This window comes from Protopterus annectens, chromosome 2.part0 (genome assembly GCF_019279795.1).
Source record: "Protopterus annectens isolate FY-2018-M chromosome 2.part0, PAN1.0, whole genome shotgun sequence".
NCBI classification, from domain to species: Eukaryota; Metazoa; Chordata; order Ceratodontiformes; family Protopteridae; genus Protopterus; species Protopterus annectens.
The window spans coordinates 251,564,078-251,588,094 of record NC_056728.1 but is presented as its reverse complement, the minus strand read 5'-3'; the positions used below and the strand labels follow the sequence as shown (position 1 = coordinate 251,588,094).

The 24,017-nt window shown below is 44.7% G+C and overlaps 1 protein-coding gene across 1 annotated transcript in view; it reads left to right on the top strand.

Moving 5' to 3' along the window:
* The window catches only part of LOC122792731 (cingulin-like), a 1,533,502-nt gene that overhangs the window by 1,448,223 nt on the left and 61,262 nt on the right, over positions 1–24,017 (top strand). Inside the window, exon 22 of the mRNA XM_044060313.1 lies at positions 13,156–13,235. Within this exon, the coding sequence (XP_043916248.1) occupies positions 13,156–13,235 (80 nt within the window). The remainder of the gene's footprint in view (positions 1–13,155; positions 13,236–24,017) is intronic.

Genomic DNA, 24,017 nt, shown 5'->3' with positions numbered 1-24,017 from the left:
GACAGATTTGGTTCCCCTTCCTGTAGCCTCATTTAATTCATCAATCCTAGATTCTGGACTCAACTCCAGATCTGCTTTGTCACCTGACAGACATGATACATCCGGACCTCCCCCTATCTCAAGCTGACAGCTTGGTTTCTCCTTTTCAAGTAATAGCCAGGCAACCTATGCTCTCGTCACATGTTTGCCAGATTTTTTTCTTCCCTTAAACCATCTACAAATAAACTTTGTTAGTAAATGGAAAAGATTTGTACACTTGTCGTTTCAGAATCATGTGGAACCATTTTCTGCCCTGATTCATAGCATTCTTGAATTCTTGATGCTACTTTTTAATCAAGGAGCCAGTTCTTCATCAGTTAAAGTTCAGTTGGCAGCAATTTCTAATTTCCATATTGGATTTGGCAGATGTTCTTCATGTTTCACTGTTGCAGTCATCACATTTGGGTTATCCCTGCCAGGGTAGCCCTCAGCCAGCCCGAATACCAGAGACTTAGTATATCTGCGTTGGCTGCTGTCGCTTCAGGATGAACGTCAGGTCGTCAGTAGTATAAAGTAAGGCAGCCGATGGCATTACATCAGTCTTTCTTGCCATGTAGCTCGAAGCAGAAGCAGTTCGCACGAGTGCCAGTCGGCCGCTACCTTACTTTTTGTCTACCGAATTGAAATCTTCCAAAGCTAAGTACATCATTGGGGATCCTTTTTTCTTTCACTAACCGATGTCAGAAAAAGTTGATAATTGTCTCGCCTGTGGAAAGCAAATACCACACACAGACTTCCATTCTTATTGCGTCACTTGTTTAGGCCCAGACCACGACATCCCCTGTTGTCGCTTCTGTGCTTTGTTCAATGCCAGAACTGTCCATCGTCTGGCCCTTATTGTAGCCAGATATTTTCGCTTACAGTTCTCTAATTCTGATATGGCTTCAGTAAGCCATCCGACAGCTGATCTACAGAAGAAGCATAAAGATAAAGACAGAGACAGACCGCACAGCTCCAAACCTACCGATGACTCTTCCATTAAGCTAGTTGTCAGTTCTCCGGTCCTCAGTGAGGTTCTTTCGCAGCCCCTGATGCCCGCTTCTGTGGATTCGCAGGCCGCTACCAAGACCCTTTCGCAGTCTAGTGTGCTGCAGAACTCTTCTTCAACTAAGGAACCTGCAGTTGTCTCTCCCTTGGATGGGTCTGGAGCCGCTGAGCAGGCACCAGTTTTCCGAGGAGGTCCTTCGCACTACCGATTCTCAACACAAACCAACGTCTTCTTTCATAGTTCTATCAAAAACGACCGAGTTTCTAAGGTCCATGGTACGAACCACACCCAAGAAACTGACCCACTCTCAGGCACCTGCTTTCTTGCCTCAGTTTCAGATGCTTATAGTGGCGGAAGACCTTATCATGCTGATCAGAGGAAGTCAAGCTACTCCCTCCAAAAGGAAAAGAGATCTGTCACCTGTATTGTTGTCTGAACAAAAGTCAGATGAATCTGATGCATCAGAATATGAGGACATGCAACCCCTCTCTACTTATGAGGATTCTGATGCAGAGGATTCCATTCCTTCAGCCTCTTCCCCCAGAGGATTTCTCTATTTGGGAAACCCTGCATACCTTAAGGGAGCATTTCCAGTGGGAGAGTCAAGACTACCCTCAGTCTAAAAAGAGACTCGGGGATTTCCTAGATCTTACACAGCACAGACCCTTGGCCATTCCCTCAGTCCTGGATGTTGTTAAGAATCTTTTCCTGGAATCCAGCTTTACTCCTGACATTCTCCCCTCCTGCACCCAGAAAAACAGACAAGGTACTGTAGTGTTCCTGACTCACACAAATTTCTTTTTAAAAATCCTACTGTTGACCTTGCGGTAATTTCTCAAGGGCCCAAAGAAATTAAAGCAACCTCTGCTAAGAATCCCACCCCTTCAGATAGGGATTCCCGAGCACTGGACAGATGGGGTACAAAAGTATACACCTCAGCTACTCTTGCTGTCAGGGCACTAAATTATCAATTCCATATGCTGAAATTTCAGCAACATATACTGGAACTCCTTAAATAAAAAATGCCTTCCTTTCCTGCTTGGGCAGTACCAAAAGAATTACAAGAGTTAATGCATTCTGCAAGTTAAGTAACTAAACACACATTGCACTGTTTTATTGATGCCCTAGAAGCTTCTTCCAGGGCAGCAGTCACTGGATCTGTCATTAGAAGGCATGCATGGCTTAAGGAACAGCCCCTGCCAGACCATGTCCTATCTAAATTGTTGGATGCCCCCTTGCACAAAGATAACTTATTTGGCACTAAGTTAGAAGAGGTCTGTAAAAAGATGGAATAAAAAGCGAAATCTATGCAAACAGTTAAGGATTTCATGCAGGTCCAGCCACCTAGGTTCAGCAGGCATTGTCCCACCAAACATTGGTCCTTTCCTGCTCCCAGTAAGCCAGTCCAGCCTAGGCCCTGGGGATCCAGTCCCTCCAGACAGCAGCCACAGGGAATGCAGAGCTCTAATCAGAGGACTACCTCCACTTCAAAACCAGGGAGTTCTAGGCCACTCCCTTATGGTAAGAACTCACAATGACTCACCTCCCCCACCCCCTACCTCTGCCCACTTTCTCTTACCCCTAGGAGGAATACTCTCCTTTCACGCAAGCACGTGGGCCACCATTACCAACGACCACTAGGTTCTGAACATAGTGTCTCAGGGATACACATTTTCCTTCCACACCCTTCCAACGCCAAAAGGGTTCCCAGCTCTACCACCAAACCAGTGGGTAGAGCCTCAAAAGCAAATCCTTTCCCTGCTCTCTATGAGGGCAGTAGAGCATATTCCTGCATAACAGATAGGCCAAGGTTTCTACTCAAGACTTTTTGTGGTGCCCAGAAAAGAGGGCACCTGGCCCCCCATCCTCAATCCATCCATTCTACACACCTTCCTGGTGATCCCAAAATTCCAAATGCTCACCCTCCAGCAGCTGCTACCCATGCTCTCCATGGACACTTGGCTAGCCACCCTAGATATAAGAGGCCTACCTCCACATTCCTGTCATGGAATCATGCAGGAAATATCTCCGTTTCAGGACAGGATCTCAACACTTTCAGTTCTCTGCACTTCCCTTTGGCTTATCTACTGCTCCCAGAGTTTTCACAAAATGTCTGGCTGTGGCCATTGCCTTTTGCAGACAAAGAAATAGTCAGATTTACCCATACTTAGACGACTGCCTTATTCAGGCAGACAGCCAGGAAAAGCTACTCAAACACCTGGCCTTTGTAAAGACCCTTCTAATCTCCATAGGGTACACAACCAACAAAAAGAAATCCAAACAGGTGCCCACCCAAAGGATTATCTTCCTTGGAGCAAGCCTGGACACAGCATCCCAGATGGCATACCTTACACCAGACAAACAAATTTTTCTGAAAACCTATTTTTCTCATCTAGCCACTAGGCCCCAGCTATCTGCAAGGAAGATCCTGCAAGCTCTAGGGTTCATGGCATCTTGCATACTACACCAGACTGCATATGAGGAAACTTCAGTGGTACCTAAAAAGCCTTTGGTGTCAACAGTCTCAAGACCTGGAAACTCTTCTACCTGTAATTCCTTGCCTCAGAAAAAGATTTCCTTTGGTGGGCAACAGCATGCTCCCACAACAAGGGACTGCCTTTCTCACCACCCCCCACCGCCCAGACCCTCACCACAGATGCATCAGACTGTGCTTGGGGTGCACACCTGGACGGTAGGTGCATACAGGGCCAATGGACCCCACAGCAAATCCCCGTGCATATCAATCAAAAAGAGATATGATGGCTGTGCAGTACGCCTTGATAGTCTTCAAGCCCCTTCTCTCTCCAGGGGCTCTCCTGATCAAAACAGACAACACCACTGTGATGTGATATATTAACAAGCAGGGAGGGACTCACTCCTACCCTCTATGCAGGCTGCCCATGACCCTTTGGCACACAGCCTCTGCCATGCAACTACACCTGTTAGCACAATTCCTACCAGGCTCTCTCAACTCTCTGGCAGACCAGTTAAGCAGAAATCTTCTGGACCCACATGAATGGCAGCTCAACAGAAGAACCTTCACCCTAATAACTCAGAAATGGGGCACACCGAAGGTCAACCTCTTTGCTTCCCACACCAACCATCAGCTCAGCAGATTCTGCACCACGGAGCATCACTGCATGGCTTGGAAAGTGGATGACCTATCCTTCCCCTGGGTCAATCTATCAGTCTGTGCCTTTCCTCCACTACCTCTCATCCCCTCAGCACTGCTCAAAATAAAGGAGGATAAACCAGGGACCATTGTTATAGCTCCAGACTGGCCCTGGCAGCACTGGTACCCCTTGCTGCGCAGCCTGTCCCCACTTTCCCCAATGACATATATTCCTCAGATTCCAAACCTCCTGACCTAGAGGGAAGGGGGAATTCATGCATCCCCAGTTGCAAGCACTCAGTTTGGCAGCTTGGCTTATTCCCTAAACCCCAACCAGTCTGCCAACCTCAGTAAGCAGGTTCTAGATGTTATCCATGAGGCCAGATGCCCTAGCACCAGAAAGTCTTATGCTGACAAATGGAAAACGTTCTGCACCTGGATCCAGGCTAAGGGAGCCAAAGTGGCACAGCCCTCCCTCCCTCTCATCCTGGATTACTTAGCTGACCTACTACACAGTGGCCTCTCTTTCTCCTCTATAAAAATTCATGCCTCTGTTATTTCTGCTCATTTTCCCACTGAGCAGCCCTTTTTCTCACACCCTTTCCCTCACACCCTTTCCTCAAGCAGTTCCTAAGAGGGGCTAGCAACTCGAGGCCACCCAGAAGGGCACCAACTCCAGCTTGGGACCTTAACTTTGTATTGGAAAAACTCACCCTGCCCCCTTTCAAACCAGCTTCTTCTGCAGAGCTAAAATTTCTCTCCTGGAAGACAGCATTTCTTCTGACCATCACTTCAGCCAGAAGAGTCTCTGAGCTGCAAGTGCTCATGGCTGTGGAACCCTTCATCATCTTCCATGCTGACAGGGTATCCATCAGAACTAACCCATCATTCATGCCCAAGGTGGTGTCCATTCATTTGCCCACCTTTCTTCCTCATCCACAGAACAAGGGGGAAAGGATTCTGCACTCTCTGGATGTACACAGACAGCTCAGATTCTATCTGGAAAGGACTAAATCCTTCAGAAAGTCCGATCAATTGCTGGTTAGCTTTGCTACAGGGGCAGAAGGCAAAGCCATCTCCAAATCAACCATCTCCAAATGGATAGCACACTACATCCGTTTCTGCTACAAACAACATGGAAAGCCTCCCCCAGGGAGTCAGGATACACTCCACCAGAGCAGCCTCCACCTCCACAGCTTTCCTCAGAGGAGTCCCCACCAGGGACATCCTAGAGGTTGCCACCTGGACATATGTTCACACTTCTACCAAGCATTACCACCTGCCTCTCTTTTCCACATCCAGGGCAAGGTTTGCCTCTGCAGTCTTGCAAGGCATTGTAGCCAGCCCCTAGTTTCCTTGACTGCTTCCACCCATTTCCTTAGCTTTGGGAATCAACCCAAATGTGATGGCATAGTACAGTTGTGTACGCTTACCATAAATGTAGATGTTCAAGTGTATTCACTGTTGCAGTCCTGGTTTCCCTCCCTCCATCCCCCTTTCTTCTCTTTCCTTACAAGGGACATATTGGTATTTATTTTCCACTGGTGGGGTTCTGCCACCAGAACCTAGTTCTTACTTGGGGGCTGTTGACAGGGTAGGACAAGAAAAACTGATGTAATGGCGTCTGCTGCCTTATTTTATACTACTGATGACCTGAAGTCAGTCCTTAAGTGACAACAACCGACGCAGAAATACTAATTCTCTGATATTCGGGCCGGCCGAGGGCTACCCTGGCAGGGATAACCCAAATGTGATGACTGCAACAGTGAATACACTCGAACATTTACATTTATGGTAAGTGTACACAACTGTATTTTCCTCACTCTCTTCTCATAAACTTTGTAAAACCTTTTTACGAGGCACACTTCTGTTAAGACATCCATTTCAAAATCCTACTCCTCCATGGGATCTAAATCTGGTACTGCAAACTTTGGTCCATCCACCCTTTGATACTGCATATGAGTGTGGTCGTAAATTTCTCTTTTGGAAAACTTTGTTTTTGGTGGCCATTACTTCTGCCAGATGAGGTTCTGAAATTCAAGGCTTATCTGTGAAGCTCCCATTTCTAATTTTTCATTAAGATAGGTACATTATAAATGAATGCATCTTTTTTTTTCCCAAAATAGTATCAGGGTCTAATATTAACCAGTCCATGAAGTTACCAGTTTTCTTTCCAAATTTTTCAAACAAGGGCAAATAGTTATTACATTTATTGGATGTTCATAGGCAACTCTGTTTCTATTTACACAGAACAAAGGACATCAGAAGTGTACAGATCAGTTGTTTGTTTCATTTGATATGAAACTCGGTAAACCAGTGTCCAAGGTCACTCTAGTCAGATGGCTTACTAGCTGTATTTCTTTTGTTTACAACAAATTGGATATCCCTTTACCAAAGCATATACACACTCATTCAACCAGGTCCATAGAAACTTCCTCAGATGTTCTTCGTGTTTCACTGTTGCAGTCATTACATTTGGGTTATCTGCTTGCAGTAACCCTCAGTCTCCTGATTAACAAAGTCTTGGGTCATGCGTCGGTTGCTGTCCCTTCTTCCATGACCTCAGGTCATCAGGGGTATAAAACATGCAGCTGATGTCATTACACCAGTCTTTCTTGCCGTGCGGTGCCCGAAGCAGAAGCAGTTCGCAAATGCCGGTCGGCCAACTCCTGAAATTTTCATTTTCGAGTTTCAGAACCGAAGTCTTCAACTAAAGCTAAGTACCCCGTTGGGGAAACTTTTTCTTGCTCCTTACCGATGTCAGTAAAAGTTAATAATTGCATTACTTGTGGAAAGCAAATACCTCATAAAGATTTTCATTCGTACTGTATTTATTGCCTAGGCCATGACCACGACGTATCTTGCTGTTGGTTTTGTGCTTTATTTAATCAGCGCACTATCCGTCGTCTGTATGTTTTTGTCTCTAAATATTTCGGTTCTCGGTTTAGTTATCCAGAAATGTTGTCTGTTAGCCATCCGACTACTGGGATTTCGAAAAAACACAAAGATAAAGACGAGACAGGCCGCCGAGGTCCAAAACTGCAGACGACGCTTCTCCTAAGCCAGTTGCCAGTTCGCAGGTACTCAGTAAGGTGCTTTCGCAGCCCCTGATACTCGTACTTCTGATTTGCAGGCCTTTACTGAGACCCATTCGGAGTCCCATATGCCGCGAGATGCTTCAACTATGGAACCCGCAGATGTCTCTACCTTGGATGGGTCCGGAGCCGCTGTGCAGGCACCGGCTTCTGAGGGTGTATTCAGGCCTACGGACTTGCATATTAAACCGACGCCTCTTTCTTCATTTAGGCCTAAACTTTAAACCATGCCTAAAAAAAACGACGCCCAGGCCGCATGCTCAGGCCTCTATGCCTAAAAAACAAATGATAAGAATGGCTGAAGATCTTACAACTCTAATCAAGGGAAGCCAACCTCCCCCTTCTAAGAGACTTAGGACTGAAGTTGTTTATGAATCTTCTGACCAGGATTCTTATTTTTCTGATTCTTCTGATGATCTGGATTTGCCCTTATCTACTTATGAGGATTCTGATGCAGAGGACTCTATTCCCTCTGCTTCCCCTCCAGAGGATTTTTCTTTTGGTGAAACCTTACATACTCTAAGGGAGCATTTCCACTGGGAAAGCCAGGATTTTTCTGATTCAAAAAAGAGGCTTAGGGATTTCTTACTCCTGCCTCAGCATAGGCCTTTAGCTATTCCGCCTGCACTAGACATTGTTTATGATGCTTTTTTAGAATCTAGTTTGGCACTTGATTCTTTGCCTCCTGCTCCCAGGAAACCTGACCGATATTACAGGGTTCCTGATTCACACAAGTTCCTTTTTAAAAATCCTATTGCATATCCAGAGACTATTTCACAGGGACCCAAGGGCATTAAGGCTTCTACTGCTAAAAATCCTACCCCTTCTGATAGAGACTCCAGGGCACTGGATAGATGGAGTAAGAAGGTTTACACTTCTGCAGCCTTGGCCATTAGGGCTTTAAACTGCCAGTTTCATATGTTAAAGCATCAGCAACATGTTGTTGGATTGCTTAAACAAAAAATGATGTTGATTCCTGACTGTGCGGAAAATAAAGAATTACAGGATTTAATGCTTTCTGCTGAACAGGTTGGAAAACATACTTTGCAATGTGGATTTGATTCATTAGAGGCCTCTTGCAGGGCTGCTGTTACTGAGTCTGTGCTCAGAAGGCATGCTTGGCTTAAGGAGCAATCTTTGCCTGATCATGTTAAAGCTAAATTGTTGGATGCTCCCTTAAATCAGGACCGCCTGTTTGGCAACAAGACTGAGGAAGTTCTTAAAAAGATGGAAGATAAAGCTAAATCTATGCAAACTGTTAAAGATTTCTTACAAGTTCAGCCTCCTAGATTTAGTTGGCAATGACCCTCTAAGAATTGGCCCTTTCCAGCCCCTTTCAGGTCTTCTCAAGCCAAACCCAGACACAGCAGAAACCCCAGGTTTCAGTCCCAGGGGAGACACAAGACTAAGCAGGGGAGGGGGGGGTTCTGCACCCAAATCAGGGAGTAGTAAGACTCCCCCCTATGGAAAAGTCGCAATGACTTGCTTTTAAAACTTCCAAGCACTTCCCAACTGAATGCTCCTTTAGGCAGAAAGATTGGTCTGCAGGCCAAAAACTGGGAACTCATTACCCCAGGACAAATGGGCTTTAAATATAGTGTCCCAAGGATACAGATTTAACTTCCACACCTTACCAACACCAAGCGGGTGGCCAGATCTACCCCCAAATCAATGGGCAGAGGCCCAAAATCAAGTACTCTCTCTTAAGCATTGGGGCTATTCAGTTGGTACCAGAAGAGGAAAAGGGACAAGGTTTCTATTCAAGACTTTTTCTGGTACCCAGAAAAGGCAATACATGGCATCCTATCCTGGACCTTTCTATTTTAAATACCTTTCTGGTGATTCCAAAAATCAAGATGCTGACTCTTCACCAGCTGCTTCCTATGCTAGGCAAAGATGCATGGTTGGCAACACTAGACTTAAAAGAAGCATACCTGCACATCCCTATCAGGGAGTCTTGCAGAAGATACCTACGCTTCAAAGCAGGTGACATGCACTATCAGTTCTCTGCACTGCCCTTTGGCTTATCTACTGTGCCCAGGGTATTCACAAAGCGCCTAACTCCAGTCATTGCATTCTGCAGGCAAGGAATTATTCAAATATATCCATACCTGGACGATTGTCTAATTCAGGCAGAAAGCCAGGACATACTTTTGAATCATCTGGCCTTTGTTCAAAGGGTACTGACTTGTATGGGGTACACCATAAACGAAAAGAAATCACACCTGGTATCCTGTCAACAAATTATATTCCTGGGAGCAAGCTTGAATACAACTTCCCAGATGGCTTTCCTCATGCCAGAGAAACGGACTCATTTGACAACCTACTTCAAACAAGTGGCCACAAAAACCCAGTTATCTGCAAGGCAAATACTGCAGGCCTTGGGGTTCATGGCCTCCTGCATTCTTCTAATTCCATATGCAAGGCTGCATATGAGGAAACTGCAATGGTATCTCAAAAGCCTATGGTGTCAACATTCACATGATCTAGAAGCTGTGATTCCTATCATACCTTGTCTCTACGCCTAGAGTTCCTTTGGTGGGCAGAGGCCTGCCACCAAAACAAGGGACTACCATTCACACTACCCCTGCCGCTCAAACCTTAACAGACGCATCATACTATGCATGGGGGGCTCACCTGGCAGAGAAGTGCATTCAGGGCAAATGGAACCCAAGTCAAATATCCCTACACATCAAAAGGAAATTTTAACTGTACAGAATGTTCTGACAGCATTCAAGGACCACATTCTTCCAGGACAACTAGTGGTATAGACGGACAACACCACGGTCATGTGGTACATAAACAAGCAGGGGGGGTACACACTCTTAACCCCTCTGCAGACTAGCCATGGCATTGTGGAACACAGCCTTGAGCTACCAAGTGGATCTACAAGCTCAATTCCTGCCAGAAAAACTAAATACACTGGCAGATGGACTAAGCAGAAACCTCATGGACCCACACGAGTGGAAACTGGAACCAAGGATTTTCAACATGTTGACAAGCAAATGGGGGATCCCAGATGTAGACCTGTTTGCCTCCCCCCCAGAACCATCAACTGGACAAATTTTGCACAAAGATTCCCCACAAGCTAGCTTGGAAAGTGGATGCTCTATCCTTCAGCTCGAAAAACCTATCAGTTTATGCCTTTCCTCCTCTGCTCTCCAAGGTACTACTAAAGATCAAACAGGACAAGACAAGGATGATTTTAATTGCACCAGACTGGCCACGCCAACACTGGTACCCCCTCCTGCGCAGTGTGTCACACTTGGCCCCATGGCACCTGCCTCAGACTTCTTCCCTGTTGTCTCAGCAGGAGAACCAGATACTGCACCCTCAGCTGCAAACCCTGAACCTAGCAGCCTGGCTAATTACCTAATCTCTCCTTTACCACCCCTCATTAAATCAGTGATGGATATTATTTTAGAGGCTAGGAGGCCTAGTACTAAAAAATCTTATGCTGCAAAATGGAAAAGATTTTGTATCTGGAACCAATCTCAAGAGATGAGTGCAGCAGTGCACAATTTACCTCAGATTCTACAATATTTGACTGAGATGCTTCATAAGGGCTTGTCCTTTTCCTCTCATCAAAATTCATGCCTCAGCCATTTCAGCTCATTATAGCACAGAGCCTCCCCTCTTCTTTCACCCACTGCTCAAGCAGTTCCTCAGAGGGGCCAAAAATGTAAAGCCACCTAGAAGAGCTCCAACTCCAGCCTGGGACCTTAACTTTGTCTTGGAGAAACTCACTCTTCCTCCTTTCAAGCCAGCTGCTTCTGCAGGTTTAAAATTCCTTTCCTGGAAAACAGCTTTCCTTTTAGCAATCACTTCTGCAAGAAGGGTATCCGAGTTACAGGCCCTTATGGCAGTGGAGCCTTTCATCATCTTTCATGCGGACAGGGTGTCCCTCATAACCAATCCCTCCTTCATGCCCAAGGTGGTATCCAGTGTGGCTCTTAATCAGTCCATTCATTTGCCTACCGTCTTTCCTAACCCACAGAACAAAGGGGAATGGATACTGCACTCCTTAGATGTGCACAGACAACTGAGATTCTACTTGGGCAGGACTAAACCTCAAAGGAAACCTGAACAACTGATGGTGGCGTTTGCTGCAGGGACAAGAGGGGAAAGCTGTTTCAAAGCCAGCCATTTCAAAATGTATAGGCCACTGCATTAATTTCTGCTATAAGCACCATGGAAAACCTATCCCACAGGGCATCATCAGACCCCATTCAACCAGGGCTGCATCTACCTCTACAGCCTTTCTCAGGGGCGTCCCTACAAGGGACATCCTAGAAGCTGCTACCTGGAGTTCTGTACATACTTCCACTTAGCATTATCATTTTTCCAATTTTCTCTAAATCCAGAGCAGGTTTTGCCACTGCAATCTTGCAGGGCCTTATAGCTGGTCCTAATTCTAGTTAAATTCCTCCTCCCAACATTAGCTTTGGGAATCTACCCAAATGTAATGACTGCAACAGTGAAACATGAAGAACATAGTACAGTTGTGTACACTTACCATAAATGTAGATGTTGGAGTGTATTCACTGTTGCAGTCCTGGTTACCCTCCCTCCAGCCCCCTTTCTTTTGGCTGTACCTCTACTTTCACTTACTATGCTCAAAAAGCTTTTTGGTGTATTTGCTTTTTTGTTGGAGGTATATCCTTGTATTATAGATTTAATTGCTTCCCATTGGGGGGGCACCTGACATCTGGGGGCAAGAAAAACTGATGTAATGGCATCGGCTGCATGTTTTTATACCCCTGACAACCTGACGTCATGGAAGTAGGGACAGCAACCGACGCAGGACCCAAGACTTTGTTAATCAGGCCGACTGAGGGCTACTGCAAGCAGATAACCCAAATGTAATGACTGCAACAGTGAATACACTCAAACATATACATTTATGGTAAGTGTACACAACTGTACTTTTTTCATTCACGAGCTTCCATGGATGAAATATGTGCAGCAGCATCTTGGGCTCCCCCCATACCTTTATTTCTCATTTCACATTGGATTTGGTGTCCAGAGGTAGAGCATCATTTGGCTTAGTGGTGCTTAGGAATATCCTTTCTTGAGTCCACCCTGGGATTTAGATAGCTGGGGACTCGGTCCCGTCAGCTGAGGACAGAGTGAAAATTGACATCATCAGATAAAGAAGTTATGTACTCACCGTAATGTTCCTTCTGTGTTGTCTATTTTCATTTTTCCTCAACTCCTCACCCACCAACCCCCATCCTTATGTTTTTTTCTAGAAGAGTGAGTGGATATGAAAAATGTTGTATGCTCCAAGCATTATAAAGCTCTAGATATAGCTTTGTCTAGCCTTTTTTTATGTTTATATTTATGTATGTTTGTATAAGAATTATTTCTTTATGCTATAGCCAGCAAACAAAATCTGAGGTAATTGGGGTTGGTGCTTTTTGGGTAAGGGAAAAGCTCGAGAGTTCTATGTTGCCACAAGCTTTTGCAATGGCAGAGTCAGATTCGATGGTTCAGATCAGAACTCGCCAACTGAGGAAGAATGAAAATGGACAACACAGATGGAACATTATGGTGAGTACAGAACTTCTTTTTGCATTAACAAAGCCATCAGATACTCCGGCTGGTATTCAATTTGCACATAGCAAAGTGCTAACTAATGTGGGCAGGTGTTTTTATTTTATTCTCTTATAGTTCAGTGGACTGTGTTTAGTTGCAAAAACATTTATTTGAGATGCATATCTGGCCATATTCCATTAAAATGCAGTAGAATAACAAAACAACTAACATTAATTAGCTCTTCGCTATGTTTAAAATGTCTATGAATTCCAGCCTCAGTCTGTCTGAGTTTTTTGTAACTTGAAGCTGCTTGGACATTTGTGAAATATGAACTTGTGTTTCCCCCTCTAATAACTGATAATCTGTATGTAATTTTCTTTCAGGAGATTCAAACCGGCAGATCTGTGAACTCAAGTTCAAACTAGCAAAATCTGAACAGGAGATCACTGCTCTAGAACAAAATGTAAGTAACTTGTGGAACTTTTCAGTTGTCCTTCTTGTACTTCTAAGCCAAAAGCTTCATGGCAACTTCTAGGCGCCCAAACAGTCAACTCGAGCTGAGCTGACTAAAGTTTGGGCTCCCAAGTCCTTCAGAGTTTTCATGCCATCAGGAGTGGGGTTGGGGGTACCCTTTTTGCATACCCTTTTAATTATATATACTAGCTCAGTGACTGCACAATTTATTTATTTTATTTACACCACAGAAACTAAAAACTGAGAACCCAAACTAAAAACAAAAGCAGAGATGGCAAGGCACTGTCACTATAACCCGGTTTATTAAAGATCATGTGCTTTCGTCACGACTATAATGAGACTTCATCAGAATCCTGATTCCAGTGTCTTGCTGTCTGTGCTTTTGTTTTTTGTTGTTCATTTTATTTATTTGACATTTGTTAATAGGGATAGTCCAACTGGGTTAGTACCTTGTTTTCGGCGAAGGCCCCAGAATTAATAAGACATTCATTTAGTATAACATATTTATCTTGAAACAGGTACAGACAATAACCTAGCATAATGAAAATGGCAAGGGGATAGTCCTCTGTGGAGAATACTTGTGTTTAGCAGCAATATTGTGCGAGTATGTTAAGGTTGCAGGTGGGATATAGGTATCAAGTTACCAGACATTAGGAAGTGAAGAGAGTGAATTAGGTGATTAATTCATTTGTTAGGTGGTTAGTGTTAGTGAGATAAAGAGGGGAAAGGAAGGAAGAAAGGAGAGTAAGGTGAGGGAAGAGAGTAATGTGGGAGAGAGGGAATCCTGGCAAAAGGACATTTCTCTCAAATGTGGTAATGGAGAGGTCTCACACAGATGTTAGGTAGTTCTGTGCTAACTCGGTAATAGCATTACTTTAAGAAGAGCTATAATTATTGGTTATATGCAAAAACGAGAGAAAGGAGCATATATGTTATGCAAATGTATGTTTGTATGGTTACGTGTATTAAATAAAAGATAGCTGTATTAAAAAGAAATAAAAGGTCAATAATGCAAATGTTGACAGGTCACTATGCTTGGATGAGGAACACTCACAGTATGCAACAAAAAAAAAAAACATTAAAAACATCTGTTAATAGCTGACCAAACTGTCACCTAAATATATGTTGATTGTAATGCCATTTAACTAAATTCATGGCTCCTTGGTGTGTTTGTGTGTATTTATATATATATATATATATATATATATATATATATATATATATATATACACATACATATACATATATATATATATATATATATATATATATATATATTGATAATTCTGTTCTGTTAACTTTGTGCAGTCATGAAAGCAGTTACAACACAAATACATTGTTGCCAAACCTTAACCATTTTCCCTTAACTTTCTTCTTTCATGTTAGCTATGCTATGCCATGTTAAACAATCTCTGTTTGGATGTCCAAGTCCAGTCACAGCTTTAAAAACTACACCACTATTAGCAGTTTCTGTCTGCACACCATAAGATCATAGGAGCTTACTAGGCTGATGGCCCTGTGGGGCCCTTACAAGCATAGCCAAGAGTTTATCTCCAAAAAAGAACCCTCAGTCAGCACCTGTCATCCCCGTCAGTGAGGGACAAAGGTGGGAACCCCTGGGACAAATTTATGGCTTCCCATCCACTCATCAAGATTATGCTTGAAGAGAGGGTCAGTGAGGTACTCTGTTTGACATGTATGGGAAGTCTATTCCAGAGATGGGACAGCCTCTGGGAGACAAACCTGTCTCTCCAGCAGGTTTTGTTGATGTTGCATATCAGATTTAGACCTATCGCATGGGTAATGTGTGAGGAGTTAGACTTATGGTTATGGAGCAACTCTAGTAGGGAAGGGTCTGATAGTGCCTTGTAAGTGAGACACAGATCACCTGTCAGCAATCTGTATGATATCCAGTAGAGTGATAGTGATTTGAGCCTGTCCACATAGGATAGGTCTTGGAGGCCATGGATTCTCTTTGTTAGGTATTTCTGTGGCCTTTCCAGTTGGTACAGGTGTTTGGAAAGGTACTTGCCTAACAAGGCATTAAACTCAGTTATAGGCCTAATGAGGAGAAGTATAGAGAGGTAATAACCTCCTTTTTTTCTGGATGCAATCCCTTTACTTATGAAATGAACCAAGTAAAAGGCTTTTCTGACCACTGCCGTCACATGATGGTTGAATGTGAGATTGTTGTCAACCTGAGTACCCAGGTCTCACCACAGATGGTGTGCTTAAGGGGGGTGCCATTGATGTGGTAATCAGTAGGGGCCGTGTTTTTGCCTAATGGTATATTACTTTTTTCTTTTTTTTTTTTTTTGCGTTTAACTGTAGGCACCAGTTATTTGTAGCTGTGAGACCCTCTTGCAGTATGTTACCATCATTTTGGGGAGTCAATGACAGCACCCAACTTAGTCATCCGCAAACTTGGTTAGCCACAGGGCCTTTGTCTTTGCCTGGACTTCTGAGAAGTAGATGCCAAACAGTAGGGGTCCCAGGACAGATCCCTGGGAAACACCACTAGTGACAGGTCTGCTGTCAGACGTGGTAGCACCTATTTTGACTTTGTGGGTCCTATTAGTGAGCCAGTTGGCCACCCATCTGACGTAGTAGAGATTTACACCAAGTTGTGTTAGCTTTTCGAGGATGCCCGAGTGGGGGATTATGTCAAAGGCCTTGCCCAAGTTGAGGTAAGCTGTGTGTACTGACTTTCCTTCATCCAGGGCCTTGGTGACCATCTTGAAGTCAGCCAGGTACAGTAGGCAAGATCTGCCCCTGACACATCTGAATTAGGTGGGGTCATTTGCTTGGAGATTGCCTATGTCCTTGTTTGAGATCCATAATAATACGCTCCATGGCTTTACAGATCAGACTTGTCAAGCTAATGGGGCGATAGTTTCCTGGGTCAGTAGTGACACCACCTTTGTGCAAGGGGATGACAATGGCAGTTCTCCACTCTGCTGGAATGAAACCTGTAATTAGGCTGTGGTTGAATAGGGTGCTCAATGGTGAAGCTAGTTCTTGCTGGAGATGGTGCAGAATACAGCCTGGGATAGTATCAGGTCCCATGGAAGCTGTGTTTTTTGCCTTGGATAGGCCCTTTAACACTTTATCTACAGAGATGTGAGGTGTGGGGCAAGTATCGGGGATGTCAAATGGGCCTTGGGGGGGGGGGGGTGAAGTTTGGGGTTCCTATTAGATGACCGAAGACGCATTCTCTCGAATGCATCTTGGTCGAACTTGAAAAGACGAAAAGGCAAAATGAAGAAGCGGCATATAAGCAAATTCTTTTCCTGTGAAAGAAATCGCTTGGCCGCGTCCGTTACTTTGCCATTTTCGTCACTGTAGTGCGATCTCGGAGTTTGTATATTTAAGTAGGGGGACCCACTATATGTTATGTATTTTTTTTTTTTTTTTTTTTTTTTTAACAGCGATTTTTTTCCCCTTGGAAAAAAAATTGCTGTTCTAAGCTTTCGAGTTTGTAAGCTTTTGCTTCCATGGGATCGATGAATCATCGTTCGCTTTTCTAAGTGTTCGATTTAATATAGACCCGAAGTTTGCATTGAACCTATCAGCTAGCAGATTGGTTAAGTCAACAGGATTAGTGTAAGGGGTACCATTAAGTACTAATTCAGAACAAACTTGGGCTTTTGCCATAGAGGTTTCTGACATAACTGAAGAAGAACTTGTGGTTTCCCCTTTTTTCGAAGGCTATTTTCAACTCATAATTGGCTTTGGGGGTTTTCACTAGTGATCTAATTTGCTTGTTGAGACTGAGGAGGGAGTTTTTCCAATTTGGAATTAGTTCCTTTTTACCCTTGGACAACAGTTTCTTCCTTTTGTTGTAAAGCTTGTTGATAGAGGATGTCCACCAGACAGGTTTGTATTTCCTTGAGGAGCAAGTTTTAGTTCTGTTGAGTATGACGGAGTTCATGCAGTTGTACAGGTGCTTATATATATTGTATTGGCATACTGTTAAGCATAGTTGTCTGCATTGTGTGAGGGAGGCAGTGGTGTGACGCTACTGATGCACTCCCTTAGGAAGCTGTAGTCAGCTTCTGAGAAGTTTTTTAGCCTGGTTATGGCTGGGGAGGTGTTGAGTGGGATAGAAACTTTGAATGAGTCTGACCAATGACCTGATCTCACCAGGGAAGAACATACAATGGGAGTGGTGCAGTGGTCGGCCATGTTGGTGAGAACCAAGTCCAGAATGTTATCTCCCCTTGTGAGGGATGAGACAAGCTGGTCTAGTACGTTAGAACTGATGAAGTCAAGGAATCATTGGGTGAGAGCATTAGTGCAGAAATAGTTCACCCAGTCTATGGTGGGGTAGTTGAATTTACCAAGGATCAGGGTGTTAGGGTGTAACTTTTTGGAGTCAAGTAGGTCCAGGTAGGAGGAGTGGGTGTCCTGAGTCATGGAGGGGGTTTATAGGTGGCCTTAACTTGGATGGGGGTCTTGCCCAACTGTCAGTTGCACCTGGAGTAATTTCAGTGCGTAATGCTGGCAAACCAGTCTGGAGGTGTGCCTGTCCTTAGTGAAGATAGATACTCCACCACCCTTAGTCTTTCTGAGCTCATTTTGTGGTCAGAAGGTGTGAAATGAGGCATAGCCTGGTAAGGCAGGGGTGCTCTCCGCAGCCCTGAACCAACTTTCTGTGACTGCACAGACATCGGCTTCTTCCAGTGTGAGGAGAGCCTCCAGTTAGTGCATTTTCAAGTTAAGGCTTCTAGCATTAAGCAGCATGACCTTCAGTTTACTTTTTGGTAGATCTTTTATGTTGGAACATTTGTCTTTGGGACATAGCCTGAAAAGGCACAGTGGGGGGGTGAGAGCCTTGGCCAAGATCCGGAACCCCAGGAGTGACAGGTGGAGGCCATCTCTGGCAAAGTATTGAGGCCTGTTGACCATGTCATCCCAGGCAGACATATACTGAATCCCCTTGGAAAGACATGAGAAACTAAGCCAATTGTTGAAGTCAATTATTTTTTTGTTGGTATTGTGGTGGTATTCTTGGTGAAGGTAGGATGCTGCTTAGGGCTAGGGTCATACCTGCCTAGGACACATACTGTGAGAGCTCAATCATGTCTCTCTTCATATAGTCCAGGGAGGTATGTCTCAAAGCATTCACACCAGCATGGACAATGACAGAGTCATACTTATACCTGTTGTGGAGAGATGCAAGTGCTTACGTGATGTGGTGGATTCTGGCACCCGACAGACAGCTAACTGTGACCTTCTCCTTGTTGAACCTGGTGAGGGGGATATCACTGTCTCACACTATTATTGAGTTGCCAATGACTAGTATGTTTGGATGTTCATCGTGCATACAGCTGCAGTCATTACAGATGGGTTATCCTGCCGTCAGGCGGGTCCTCGGTCGGCCGAATTCCAAAGTCTAGGTCCGGCGTCGGTTGTCGTCGCTTCTTCCCTGACATCAGTGCGGCAGGGGTATAAAAGAGGCAGCCAACTCCATTTTCTTCAGTCTTTCTTGCCGCGCGGTGCCCGAAGCAGAAGCAGTTCGCAAATGCCGGTCGGCCAGCTCCTGAGATTTACGAAAGTATTTCAGCCGAAGTCTTCTTTAAAGCTAAGTACCCCGTTGGGGAAACTTTTCTTGCCTCAGACCGATGCCAGACAAAGTTAATAATTGCATTTCTTGTGGGAAGCAAATACCGCATAAGGATTTTCACTCTTTCTGTATACCTTGCTTAGGGCCAGACCACGACGTCTCGGCCTGCCGTTTTTGTGCTAGGTTCAACAAGCGCACTATTAAGTGCCGGGCGGAGTTCACCCTTCATTATTTTGGCAAAAAAATTAATTATATCATGTTGTCGGATACACCGACGCCAGTTTTAAGCAAAAGACGCAAAGACAAGGACTGACATCCGAGGTCTGCACCGAGTACTGAGACCACGCTTAGGCCGACTACCGGTTCTCCGGTTCTCAGCGAGGCGCCTACGCAGCCCCTGACTACCGATGAAACTATTTTACCGGTGACTTCAGTACCCGAGGTCGCAGGCTCCTCGGTCTCCATTCCCACTGCAGATACCGACGCCACTCTTGGCGGGGAAACTGAAAATTTAGTGAGGTCTAGCATTTCTGAAGGCGTCTTCAGGCCTACCACCTTCTCTATTAAATCCCTCACTAAATCTAAAGCTGCCATGAAAACTAAAAAACAGGGTCCTCAGACCTCCTCTTAAGGCCCCATGCCTAAAAAACAGTTGCTTAAAATGGCTGAGGATTTGATAACTCTCATCAGGGGTTCTCAACCCCCCTATGACAAAAGACCCAGACTGGAGGAAGACTACCCTTCCTCAGACCAGGCTTCTATTACCTCAGACCATTCTGAGGACCAGGATTATGCCTATTCCCCTTTTGAAGACTCTGATGCTGAGGAGTCTATTCCCTCGGTCTCCCCCCCTGAGGACTACCCTTTTGGGGAAACCCTGCATATATTGAGAGAGCGCTTCCACTGGGAAGGCCAAGATTACTCAGATTCCAAGAAAAGGCTCAGGGAATTTTTACTGCTCCCCCAGCATAGGCCCCTGGCTATCCCTCCTGTTTCAGATATTTTGGATGATGTGTACGCAGAAGCCAGTCTTAATCCAGATTCTTTACCTCCGGCCCCTGTTAAACCAGACAGGTATTACTGGGTTCCTGATTCTCACCAGTTCCTTTATAAAAGCCATACCGCTGACCCAGAAACAATATCACAGGGTCCCAAGGGAATAAAGGCCTCTACTGCTAAAATCCCTTTACCTTCAGAGAGAGATTCCAGAGCATTAGAAAGGTGGGGGGGAAAGGTGTATACATCTGCCACTTTAACCATGAGGGCATTAAACTGTCAATTTCATATGTTAAAGTACCAACAGTTTTTGTTATCTCAGCTGAAAAGCAAAATGACACAAACAGAGCAACCAGATTTGAAAGAGTTGCAGGATTTGTTGCATGGAGCAGAGCAAGTGGGTAAACGTACCTTGCAGTGTGGTTTTGATGCTTTAGAGGCCTCATGTAGAGCTGCTGTCACGGGGTCTGTTATACGTAGGCATGCTTGGCTCAAAGAGCAAACCTTACCAGATCATGTCAAAGAAAAGTTATTAGATGCACCACTTCAAAAAGATGTATTGTTTGGTGTTAAAGCTGAAGAGGTACTAAAGAAAATGGAGGAAAAAGCGAAATCTATGCAAACCGTGAAAGATTTCTTGCAGGTGCAACCTCCACGCTTCAGCAGAAACTGGCCTTCAAAAAATTGGTCCTTTCCAGCCAAGGACAGACCTCAAAGGGCCAGATACAGACGCCCAAGGGGTAGAGGACAACCTCAAGGATCTTACAGAGCTAGACAGTGACAAGCACCAACCCCAAGAGGTGGAGAAGATAGATCACAGTCATTTAGAAAACAGACACAATGACTTCCCCCTATGCCTGCCAAACAAAGCTATAATGGCAGCACCTTTGGGCGGAAAACTGGCATTATTTTCAAAAAAACTGGCACATTGTTACAAAAGACAAATGGATTCTGGACATTATAGACAGAGGCTACAGGTTCCACTTTCACACCCTTCCAAAAATGAGAGGCTTGCCAAACCTGCCACAAAATCAATGGGCAGAGGCACAAAGACAAATTTCCGCTCTCATGGATATGAAAGCAATTCAGTAGGTACCTGCAAAAGAACAAGGTCAAGGTTTTTATTCCAGACTATTTCTGGTACCAAGGAAGGGCAAAGATTGGAGACCCATCTTAGACCTATCCATCCTAAACGCATATCTACAGGTGCCAAAATTCAAGATGCTCACATTACAGCAGCTTCTTCCCATGCTGGGCAAGGAGTCTTTGCTGGTAACTTTGGACCTCAAGGAGGCATACCTGCATGTCCCTATCAGACAAGATTGCAGAAGATACCTCAGATTTCTTGCAGGTTCAACCCATTACCAATTCTCTGCATTGCCCTTTGGCCTATCTACTGCACCCAGAGTGTTAACGAAATGCCTGGCATCAGTAATTGCCTTCTGCAGACAACAAGGAATACAAATCTACCCATATTTGGATGACTGCCTGATCCAAGCGGACAGCAAGGACATTCTATTGCAGCATCTGGCGTTTGTAATAAAACTGCTAAACTACCTGGGATACACAGTGAACAAAAAGAAATCAAAACTAATACCTTCTCAACAGATAATTTTCCTGGGTGCCAGCTTAAATACAACCACCCAGATGGCTTACCTCACGCCAGACAAACAAGGGCAACTGTCTCAATACTTCAACAAAATGGCAACTTTCACCAGACTAACTGCAAGGAAAGTCCTGCAGGCTCTGGGATTCATGGCATCTTGCATCCTACTAATACCATGTGCAAAGCTGCATATGAGGAAACTACAATGGTACCTAAAAAACTTATGGTCTCAACACAGCCACAGCTTGGAAACAATTATGCCACTCATTCCATGCCTTCAAAAGGAATTTTTGTGGTGGGCTCAAGCATGCCAAAGAAACACAGGTCTCCCTTTCTGTTTACCTCAAGCAACTCAAATCATCACAACGGACGCCTCAGACTATGCATGGGGAGCACACATGGCAGATCAGTGCATTCAGGGAAAATGGTCCCAAAAAGAGAAGCACCTACACATCAACCAAAAGGAGATGCTAGCCGTGCAAAATGCTCTTATGACCTTCAAAGACCTACTCCATCCAGGCCAGCTATTGATAAGGACAGACAATACCACAGTCATGTGGTACATAAACAAACAGGGGGGAACTCATTCATACCCCCTGTGCAGGTAAGCCATGACCCTGAGGAACACAGCACTGGAATTACAAATTCAACTACAGGCACAATTCCTGCCAGGGAAGGAAAACACACTGGCAGACAACCTAAGCAGAATATATAACAGATCCACACGAATGGAAGTTGCATCCTCAAGTCTTCTCAAAGATAACTCCGGCATGGGGACAACCAGACATAGATCTATTTGCTACCCACAGAAATTACCAGTTGGAAAAATTCTGTTCAAGGACCTATCATCCACAGGCCTGGAAAGTGGACGCACTCTCTTTCAATTGGACAACATTGACAGTCTATGCCTTCCCGCCTCTTCCTCTACTGACCAAAGTTCTATTAAAAGCCAGAGCAGAGAGGCCACAAATGATTCTCATTGCTCCAGACTGGCCACAACAGCACTGGTGTCCTCTCCTAAAGAGCCTGACACACTCACCACCATGGATCCTAACTCTAGTTCCTCTTCTGTTGTCCCAGCACAACTACAAAACCCTTCACAGCCAGCTCAAAACCCTGAATCTAGCTGCATGGAGAATACCTTAATTTCCCAACAGACTCTCCTCTCCAAGGAGGTGCAGGATGTCATCTTGGAGGCCAGAAGACCCTCTACTAGAAAAGCCTACTCCGCCAAAGGAAACAATTTTGTTCCTGGAATCAAGAAATGGGCCAGAATCCTTAGGTAATAAATATACCTCAAATTTTACAGTACCTAGCTGAGATGTTAAACAGTGGCCTTTCCTTCTCCTCCATCAAGATCCACGCTTCAGCCATTTCTGCACAATACAATACAGATCCTCCTTTATTCTCACATCCTCTATTAAGGCAGTTCCTCAGAGGGGCAAAAAATATAAACCCCCCACGGAAACCACCAGTCCCAGCTTGGGACCTCAACTTCGTATTGGAAAAGCTGACCCTGCCTCCCTTTGAGCCGGCTTCTTCAACAGAGCTGCAATACTTGTCGTGGAAAACAGCCTTCCTTCTGGCTATTACCTCAGCACGCAGGGTTTCGGAGCTACAGGCCCTCATGGCTGTGCAACCATTCATCATTTTCCATCAGGACAGAGTTTCCTTACGAACCAACCCTACCTTCATGCCAAAGGTAGTATCCAGTGTAGCTTTGAATCAGACTATTCATTTACCTACCTTTTATCCAAATCCACAGAACAAAGGGGAGAGACTACTACATTCCTTGGACATTCACAGACAACTTCGTTATTACTTGGACAGAACAAAGTCATTCAGGAAATCTGAGCAGCTCTTTGTGTCCTATGCTACAGATGCTCAAGGAAAGGCTATTTCCAAACAGACAATTTCAAAATGGATAGCCCACTGCATACGCTTTAGTTACTCATTTCATGGAAAATCTGTGCCTGTATACATCAGATCCCACTCCACCAGGGCTACAGCTACCTCTGCAGCTTTCCTCAGGGGGGGTCCCTACCAAGGACATTTTGGAAGCAGCTACTTGGAGTTCAGTACACACTTTCTCCAAGCACTACCACCTTCCACTATACTCAAAATCTAGAGTGGGCTTTGCCACAGCAGTCCTGCAGGGCATCCTAGCCCCTCCTAGTTCCACTTACTGCCTACCACCCTTACTTAGCTTTGGGATTCTACGCATCTGTAATGACTGCAGCTGTATGCACAATGAACATAGTACAGTTTTGTACCTTCCATAAATGTAGATGTTCGAGTGCTCATACAGCTGCAGTCCAGGTTACCCTCCCTCCATCCCCTCTTAGGACAGGCCTTATGACAAACACCTTTATCATATAACCTTTTTGGGGTATTCTTTTATGGTGTATTTGCTTGCAACTACTGTTTTTTGATTTATCAAAATTGCATGTTTGCATAATATTATGTTTTGCCTTCCTTCTGGGGGCACCTGACATCTGGGGCAAGAAAAACTGAAGAAAATGGCGTCGGGTGCCTCTTTTATACCCCTGCCGCACTGACGTCAGGGAAGAAGCGACGACAACCGACGCCAGACCTAGACTTTG